This window comes from Plasmodium inui (genome assembly GCF_000524495.1).
Source record: "Plasmodium inui San Antonio 1 unplaced genomic scaffold supercont1.4, whole genome shotgun sequence".
Taxonomy (NCBI): domain Eukaryota; phylum Apicomplexa; class Aconoidasida; order Haemosporida; family Plasmodiidae; genus Plasmodium; species Plasmodium inui.
In genome coordinates, this window is record NW_008481838.1 from 653,792 (window position 1) to 663,928 (window position 10,137).

The 10,137-nt window shown below is 46.9% G+C and overlaps 1 protein-coding gene across 1 annotated transcript; it reads right to left on the minus strand.

The window, feature by feature from the left end:
* Nucleotides 1-606: 606 nt before the first annotated feature.
* C922_01308 (hypothetical protein) lies at nt 607-7,488 on the minus strand (the record flags this gene model as incomplete). Its single annotated transcript, XM_008816914.1, has 1 exon — nt 607-7,488. One exon carries the CDS (start codon nt 7,486-7,488, stop codon nt 607-609), a length of 6,882 nt encoding a protein of 2,293 aa, XP_008815136.1.
* Between the last annotated feature and the right edge of the window lie 2,649 nt (nt 7,489-10,137).

Here is a 10,137-nt window from a genome sequence, read left to right on the forward strand (position 1 = left end):
CCCACGTTGGAGAGGCACATAGGGTTGTTCCCACCGATTGCTCTGTACACACATTCACGGAAGCAGAGGACAAAGGTGTCGAGCCACGTACCCGATGAGTCACTCATCCAGGGAGGGAACTGATCCAAAATGGATTCTCTACACGAGAAACCCATGCCACCTGTGAACGATCACTTCTTATCCATGTCTGTTCATTTTTTCCGAAAAACCTTTCCAGAAAGGTGAAATTGGGAAAGATTCGAATTGGGTTGAAGACGTTGGAACACAGGTTGAGGGGCGACCGTGCTCTTCCCCCAAGCCCAACTGTATAGGCACACACAAACATACGCGCGAGTTTATTTACCTATGATTACATGTCAACACGCAAACATACGTGCCCCGCACGGGGCAAAAAGAAGAAAAAGAAAAGGAAGAAGAAGAAAAAAAAAAAACATAAAGGCGTTACGAAAAACAAATAAAAAATTAAGATCACACAGTGGAAATCGGCGCGCAGAAGAAGAACCACCGCTAATGGTGCGGAATGTAGATTCGATAATGGGTCGCTTCTGAAATGTACAGATCCGCTAAGAGGACGCAACCGACCACTACACAAACGCTACACCATCGCTAATGAAATATGACGGAGGAAAACCGGTCGCACGGCGCCTCTCCCCCCTCACTAGCACTCTTCACCGTGTCCGGGGTGAAGTAAGAATAGCCGTTCTTCATCTGCTTCGTAATAACGGTCAACGAGTTTAGCAACTCCTTCTGCTCCTCCTCATTGTACAAGCTAGGTATCTTTCGAATTTCCAGATTCTTGGCTAAAATTTTTAACAGAAAAAAAATGTCATCATAGCAGTTGGAGTTTTCTACATACCTGTTAAGGTAGTGAATAGCCATGTAGTACTCCTGGAAGGTTATGTTTTTAATGTCATAGGCCAGATTGGATAGGCAGTTGTCTCTCAGGTCTTGTAGAATACATTTGATGGTCCCCTTCTGGAATTTGAGGATGTTTTCGGAGAGGTAATACAACGAAAGAAGGGATGACACGTTTTGTGAGGAGCATCCATTTTCAGGTACGTGTACCGGACAAGCATTCCCCTGCACGTGCGCTGAACATCCGTTTGATGTCACGTGTTGTCCTTCCCCACTCATCACATTGCAGCAACTGTCCTGGAAGATTCCCCCCTGATTGTATACCCCCTGTAGGGTGCTCCATTCCTTGTTTTGTTCATTCTCCAGGTTGGGATGATTGGAACCGTCAACATTTGTCACAGGCATGGCGACCGTGGAATCTTCACTTGGGGCTGTCATTGCAAGGGGGAGTGCTGCTGACCCCTGGAACGATCCACTCTGATATGATCCACTTTGAAACACTCCCCCCTGATAGGATCCACTTGGGTGGATTCCACCTTGGTACGCCCCCATCATTCCCGCCGTCTCGAAGTGCGCACCGGAGTAGTCCTCTTCCTCCTCCTGCTGATGCTTCGGCGGCGCGAAGACATTGGAGCTCTCGGAAGGGTCCACCGCCACCCCCATGAATGGATAAGTAGACGCTTCGCCGTCATTCTTCCTCACCATAAATTCATTCAATTGTGAGAGGTCCTTACACTTGATGTTGGTAATTTTTTTCAACGCCTCATTATAGTGTCTTCTCTGCTTCTCATTGTTGTCTAAAAATGGGTTCTTCCCCGTCTTCTTGTTCTTTTTCGGGTTCCAGAAGTAGCCATCCTTCTTTTCGTCATTCTCGAATAAAGTTACATAGTACTCTTTAGGAAAAATGATACTATCAAAGTTGAACTCTCCTTCTTCGATGCCATTTTCTGGATCCTTCTTTAATTTCTTATAAGCGTTGTATGCCCTCCTACATTCTATGGCCATTTTTTTCGCTTCCAAATATCCGTACTGTTTTATGGGGTAATACTTTGCGCATCTCCTTCCGTGGGACGTGTACCATGTGGCCTTCCACCTGTACTGCTTTCTATCGTAATGGACTCCTACTATTCTGGAGTTTATGTCGTCTTCGTTGTTCTCCTGGGTCAGATCTCCCCCGTTGATGCCGTCCTCATTTGGGACGACTTCCTCATTGAGGAGGACATCCTCATTGGGGACTCCTCCCCGGTGGATAATATCAGCACCCAGGGAGACCCCCCCGGTGGGAACTTCTTCCCCATGGTTAACCTCCTCCCTGATGCTATCCTTACTCGCGCCGTCCGTATTCTCCCTCTTGAAATTTAGCCCCCCCAAGGGAATCAATCCTCCCTCCACTTTCACACCCCCCTGACTCATTTTACTCATGAGCGTGTAATTATCCAGTCTGTTCACTATCTCACTGTATTTGTTTATGTTAAGTATATCTTCCAGTTTGTTTCCGTCATTCTCGATCTGTGTTGCGTTCTGGCCCCGTTCTACTGTGCTGCTGATTACACTGTGGGGGCATATGTCTCCTGCTGTATCGTCTCCTGCCACCTGAGACACACCATCGCCAGAGTTCAAATGGGTTATTGCGCCCTTGTGGATGTTCTCCTCCTTTGGTATTATATTTCTAACTGCATGTCCAATTATGTGTCTTTCCATCGAGGGGTCCACATTCGTGGCTATGCCTCCCCCCCTTGGGACGCACTCATCGGGGTTAACTTCTCCTTCATCTGCTTCGGCGTCGTTTTCGCCGTCGTTATCTTCGTCTTCCACATCGTCATTTTCTTCTTTCCCCTCCAATGGTCCTCTTCCCCCCTGCAGGTAACACCTGTCACTATTGCCATCATCCCTCTGTGTCATCAAGTCTGCCCTGCTGAGCTTATCTTCGTGAACCCCCTGAGTGGTTGGCGCGTCTTTCTTTTTTTCCTCCTCCTTTGTCGTATAGTAATTACCAGTCTCATCATTATAACTGGAAGGATGTGCGGCGTCTGCTAGGTCTCCTTCGTTTGCTGAGTCTACTACGTCTGCTGCATCCGCTGCGTCTTCCGTGGCGTCTCCTTTTCTCCATTTGTGCGAGTCCCCCATGTCATGCAAGGGCCCATTGGAAGACAAATACATTTCCATGTTTTTACAGCACGAGGAGGTGGACGAAATGTGCGAGGCGGATGATTTAAAGGAAGACGTCCCTGTGGAGGTGCATACAAGATGGTTCTTTTTTTCTTCCCCTTTTTTTCTTCCCCTTTTTTTCTCTTCACTCTCTACAGTGGAGTTCTCCCCGATCATCATGTGAGGCAAGGTATTGCTGCTTAATTCCCTGCTATTTTCAACCGCATGGATTACACCACTGCGGTGATTCAAATGGGTCGACATGGGTAACAGATTGCCACTGTTTACACCCGCTACGGGATCAACCACGTTATGCATACAACTGCTCTTCTTCTCCTCATCAAAATGGGATTCTCCGCTTCCGAAGCGTCTCATTTCGTTGCTGGAGTGTGTGATGGGTAACCCCATGGTGGCACTTCCGAAAGGCATGTAGATCTTCCCATTCGCTGCTCTTCCCTGCTCAAGCATTATCATCCTCTGTTTCATGAGCATCATGTTCTCCGCGTCGGTTCGATCAGCACTCGTATCCATACCTGTGATGTTCTTCTGTTCTTCCTTCATATGGCCCGTGCTGGGGTTTGCACTATTCGACCCTTCACCTGGTTTGTTCAGGGTACTACCAAAAGGGGCGCCATTGGGGAGGACACTGTTAAGAAGACCACTACTGGGGTTGGAGCTATTCGGATGGCTGCTAGCTAGATGGCCGTGTTTGGCGCTGCCGCCACCTGGGAAGTCGCCCTCGAAAAGGTACCCCTGCACGCACTGTTTGTTCACACCATCATCGTTCGCGGCGGAGGGTGCGATAAGCCTTCCAAGGCCTTCCCAGATGCTGTGCAGGTTGTGCTGATAATTCTGATAATTCTCATTGTGTTGGTTGTACGGATGGTTCTCCCCCCCGGTGTTCTTCACCCCGAGGCCTTGCGAACCGGGCAGACTGCCACTGGGAAAGTAGGGAGCCACCTTGGGAAGGGCGCTGCGCTCTATCTCCTTCGCACCGCCGTCGCTTCTGTAACTGGAATCCCTCCTCTCGCTGCTAATCGGATCGCTATTCGCACCGCTGCTGACACCGCTAACGGCACTGCCAGAGTAATTGCTACACAGGGGATAATTACTCGCGAATGGGCTCTGTCCTGGGCCGTGGTTGCCACTTTCGTTCTCCCCCACACCTTCATTCATTGTGATGTCCACATCCCCCCCACTTTGATAGTTAATATTTTTTCTCCTCTTCCCATAGCCCCTGCTAAACTTGTCTTCATTCGAATTGTCCTGTTTTCGGAGGCCCCTCTTTTTGTACACTTTCTTGGGTCCTCCTCGTCTGAGCTTTGCTCCATTGATGCTGCCATTCGGAGTGGCATTTCTGCTCGCGTTTCCACTGCCAATCTCGGTGACCCCCCCTGCAGCACCCCCCCCACTGACGATCTCCGAATGATCATTTCTCTGTTTGTTGCTCTGCTGGCTTGCCCGGTACGCCTGCTCAAATAACAGTGCCTCCTCAGGGATCTTCTGATAGTTCTTACAATAAATGGCTAATCTCCTCGCATAGTCGAACCCAAATAATTTAATGGGAAAATACTTTGCCACTCTCTTTCCATCCTCATTCCAGTTTACACTCCATCTTTGCTGGTACCTATCAAAGTATACCCCCTGGACGAGTGGGAACTTTTTTGCCCTCCGAACCATCTCTTCTGTTAATATAGCTTTGTGTAACTTGTACTGTGCACCTCCCTTCTTACTCGGAAGATGTCGCAACAGGTCGAGATATTTAAACATCTCTCTTTCATCCATTGAGTCATTAAAAAGGATGGGGATGTTTTCCTGTTCCTGTCCTAACGACGCCACTTGGTTTTTTTGCCTTCCTCCTTTTGTTGCTCTTTCGTTTGTATCATTGGTTAGTTGCTCGGACTTCATTTCACCACTCTCGTAAGCTTCATTTCTTTGGTTCCTTTCACGTACCTTCGGATCGGTGTGGTTCCCTGTTCGTTGGGCTGGTCGTCCCCTTGCCCGTCGGTGAGTACCTTCCTGTTCTTCTTCACAGTACGCTTTGCCGTTCGCTCCGTCACCTCCCTCCTCTTCTGCCTCTTCCTCCTGGTCATACTGAGCTTGTTCTGACTCTTGTTCCTCCGCAGGATCACTTGCATTTGCATCGTCCTGGGAAAACTTCGTCTCTCGTTTGGCTTCGCCTCTGGCCCAACCTCGGCCACCGAATCCTCTTGCCAATCCTCCCCTGGTGATTACCTTAGATCCATTTTTTATTACCTTGTCTTTTCTTCGAAGGGTGCGCTCTTCCTTTCTTTGGTCGCCCATATTTTTGCTCCTCTCCAGTGCGGCATTATGCTTCTCGCTCTTCTTCTTTAACTCCTCCGACCACAAGTGAATGCATTTCTTGGCAGCATTTCTGAGGGGTCTCCTCGCGTACGTCTCATTGGTACTTCCATGCTTTGCCCTTCCTCGATCGTTACCATTTGATTCTTCCTCTTCTCCGTTATGTTTCGAATCATCACGGGTGGGGTCATCCATGTCGTCTGCCTCCGCCGCACAGTCTGCTGTCGCATCGACGTCACAATCATGAGAGGGCCTAAAACCGATTCGTCCTCTCCCCTTCGCATCACCGTTCGATTGTCCAGACTTATTGGCACCATTTTTACTCTTCCTTCCTACCCGTCTGCCCATCTTTTTCACCTCTACAAGCGTTTCCTCGTACATATCATCTGTTTGCTCCACCTCCTGTGGTGGGGTTCGCTCCTGGCCGCCATACTTTTCCGCGTCTTTCTCTCCACCGCTGTTGAGGGGCACGTTCGACGGGAGTGTCTCTCCAATGGAGCAAGGCACGTTGTTGCTGTGGTTGCTGCTGTGGTTGCCGCTTCCCCTTTCGTTGCTGCTACTGCTGCTGCTGCTCGTCCTACGAATGCTGCACCCGCTGGACAGATCCTTCCTCTCCCCATCGCTCACGCGCAGACACCCTTCAGTGATGTCCTTGTGGGTCTCGTCATACAGATGGTGATAATCGCTACTCACGTCCACATTATTTTGCTCCCTCTCTCGGAACAAAATTTTTTTATCGTTAGAATCATTACGTAGTTCTTCTTCGTCGTTCTTTTTCTTCTTTCTTGTGGTTTCTCCCCTAAGATGACTTGAAAGTTCGGACCCTTCTCCGTTTTCCTCTTCCTGTTCGCTTGCCCGTTCGATGTAAAAATTATCCCCTCGGGGGTTATCCTCACTTTGTGTAGTTCGCCCCCCTAAAAGGTCACTCGGATGTGCACCTTTCTGTTCATACAATTGGGCATTGGCCAACAAAGCTGTCTTGTTCAGATGATTCACTTCCGATTCGATCGTTACTTGGCTCTCAAATTGGTAGGGTGGACCGCCTCCTCCAGAGGTCGCTTCTCCATCATTTTGAATTTTATTGCAAAAGGTACTGAGCCTAGTAGTTATTTCTTCATTGTGCAAAAAGGCATATGCGCTGTGCACTACGTCTTGTACTTTGCTCAGCTGAGTTTGATCACAAAAACTGGGGTTAACTCGGGTGGATAATTTGTTCTCTTCGCTTTTCTGTTCCTTTCCCCCAAAGGGTTGCGCGATGTTTAGCGGCATTGGATTGTTCACTTCGGAGATGAGAACTTCCTTCACCAAGTTGTCGCGTCTATGCTCAGGTACATTCTGGCTGTCACGTTCAGGTATATTATGGCTACCATTATCGGTCCCCCCCTCGTGGAAGAAGGCGCTTTGCTCGCCGGCCTTGTACCCCCCATTCTTGAACCCTACTTCGTTTGTCTCTCGATTTTTAAAAAAATTAACGTGATGGCAATTCTCTACATCGGTCGTCTTATCAGTCGGGCTCATCATCTGATGGAACTCGAAATTAGGGTTGAAATTGCTCGGGTCAGTAATGTCTGCTTCATTGTTCAGGAGACATATGTTGTTTTCATTGCTCATGTAGGTGGTACTGTTGTCATTAATTTTGCTCAGCGCATCCTCCGTGTTTGTGAGCTCACTGTCCATCCTACTTATAATGGTGTTTATTTTTCTTTTGTTACTTGCGTCTCCATCATCGAAAAAGTGGATGCTGTTTCCGTCCAAGTGTTTCATATCATAATAGTCCGAGTCACATTCGTTGTTTCTGCCTCCACTGCTGCTCCTTCTCATTCGTCCCCCGTTATTTTTTGGTACATCCTTCGCGCCTTTATCCTTTAGCTGGCTAATGTACAGATCGTAGTCCTTCTTGTTGATTCCAATTTTTATTCCCCCCGTGTGGGAGGTGCCATTAATTGCACCGATCTTATCCTCCCCGGCGAGAGTCTTCCCTGGACTGGTTACAACGCTTACGTCATCGACGGGGTGGATGGGATGGATGCAGTCGATGTGGAAAGCCTCGTTGATAGCACCAATCTGGCTTCCCTGTGTCCCTTCCTCGCCTTCTCTTCCACTCCCGTTCGCAGGCACGTCACGCCCCCGCTCCGCTAGGGTGTCGCTCTCCTCTGTCTCCATTGTTTCGTCGGGGTGCGGGCACAGGGAAATAAGATGTGCTCCCTCGTTTGGGAAAAATTTACGCACAAATTTGCTTCAAAAAGGGGGCCTCTCAAAGGGACGTCACAATGTAGCTCCACAATGTGGCTTCACGAAATATGCAGCACGAGGCAACGGAAATAGGGTAAAGGGCCAGCCTGATCAGACGGTCGGACGAAACGTCTCCGCAGGGCGCCCACAAATGTGCAGCGATGATGCTTGGGGAAAAAAAAGTTGTGCAAAAGAGACAAAAAAAAAAAAAAAAGGTCCATCCAAAGGGGCTCGGTCTCTGTCTACAGAAGCTCCACTACGCGAGAAATAAACTTCTATGGGCCACTCGTCACAGGGTACTATGAACACGAATGGGAAAAGGCAAAATGGAGAATAAAAACAGGGTATGCACGGTTACACAAATATGTACGCACCTAGTTATGTACTCAGGCAAAAATCGGGTAATCAAGGAAACTTCCTCTTTTGCTTTACCCGCCTGGCTACATAGAAGATAAGCTTAACTACATCATCAATCTCTATGTATTCACCGCGCACAACACCTCGCACGAGGGAGTTGGCGGCATATGGAGAAAAATTAATTAATGGCACCGTATAGACCCTATTGGGATGAACAGACGGGTAAAAAAAGAGCAAAAAAAAGGGGAAAAACAGGGGGAAAATTATACCTACCTCGATGCACCCGAATACATACGTACACACATAATGGTAGCGATGCTGGCGCTGTTGGTGGAGCTCCTTCTATACTACAAAGGGGGTGCAGGTCGGGTGATGGACCCCACGGCGAATATACACCTATGTCTATGCGTTATATCTCGCTTCCGCAGAGATAGATGCTCCTCTATGAGAAAAAATCTGTTCTAAAAATCATCATACATAAAAATTTATGCAAACAAACGATAATGGTGTAACCTCCCCGTGGCCACCAGCCGTGAGGGGAAGAAGGGAAAGGACGAGGGCTAAAAATCTCGAGTGGATTCTTCCCAGGCGAGGATTCACATAATGTACATATAACGCCCCTCAAAAAAAAAGGATGGTGGGAAAAAATTACGAGGAGCGTACAAAAGGTGCAGAAAAAAAATTCAGTAATTACTAAAACACATGCACTAAATGGTATGCTACTAAAGGGTTAAGGGGCAGCGTAGGAGAAAAAAAAGCAGAAAAAAAGAAAAAAAAATAAAATAAAAAATCTAACAAATCTAAAAATTGTGAAAATTGTAAAAATAAAATCTCTCAACACAGGGATACCAACAATGCATAGCGAGCAAAAAGATAATAATTTCACAATTCAAGTGAATGCACAAAAAAAAAAAAAGAGGAATGGAAAAAAGGGTTACATAACTTCATATAACTTTAAGACCATTTCGACCATCGAGTCAACACGTTAGAAGAAATCTGACTCCTAGCTATGTCTCTCTCTTTTTTTTTTCACAATATGCGTATTATCACAAAAAAAAAAAAAAAAAAGAAAAGGGGGGGGAACTATGAACCAGTTGGACTTTGTCCATGAGCATGTACACACATGGGATGACTAATTCGTACATATGGAACAGCTAAATGAACTATGCTTATATGTGCACCCCCCGGATTGTGCAGCCTTGCGGGCACCAAGGGGATACTTGGGGAGATAAGCACATGCAACTATAACGCATCATTTATATATGCACGATAGCAGGTGAATTATTTAAACTGCGCACAAACGTGTACAGTCAAGGCCCTATGCAGTAGTCTTTACTAACACGAGAAATGCACTCATTGCCTGATCTGATGAAAATATTTTTTCATCATCCTTAGTGATGAAAGGAAGGGGAGTCACGCATGTCTTTTAGAGAGTGCCGCTTCTATCACTTCAACGGTGCAGCACGTAACTTACGTCGGCATGGGGAGAGGAGCGTGTATGCCTCACCCATGCTTCTCAACATATATATATGTATGGAAAATCACTCCAGGTGAGCTAGGACCAAGCGGAATGACGCGTTCATCGGGCGCGCGTCCAGCTTTATTACTATATATTGCACGAACTCAAAAAAAAAAAAAATAAAAAAAAAAACACACCTATGGGAAAAAAAAAAAAAATTTCGCGTACGATACGCTTCACTATATTTACACTATGCGCACTATGCAGACCACTCCGTGTTGACACTACAGGGTGATTGAGGCGCGAAATTTCATCTGTGCGTATCCGTTGTGTACAGACACATAACAGACGTATAATACACGCCTTAGGAGGCATATAAAAGACGCAACAGTCTTTATGAGTGAATTTGTTCCACTACAAAAATTGCTACTCTGTACAGAGGGTATTACAACACGTGCACATATGAGTATCTGCACATACATGCTTAGGGAACTTTACACAACATTGAAAGGGAGAAAGTGGGAACCTGTGCCTATAAACATATGGTACAGGCGTGGTGCACAAGCACACGCAGGAGTAACGAGGGTGTATGTCTTACTTTTCTTTTCCCCCTCCTGCTTCTTAAATCCACGTAAGGAGTGTAAAAGGAGTGTACACGCAGGGGTGGAAGCAACTTAAAAAGGTTCGCATCACTTATTATCTTTGCAAACAAAAAAAAAAAAAAAAAAATGGGCGTATACCAAGGCAAGGCAATAAAAAAAAAA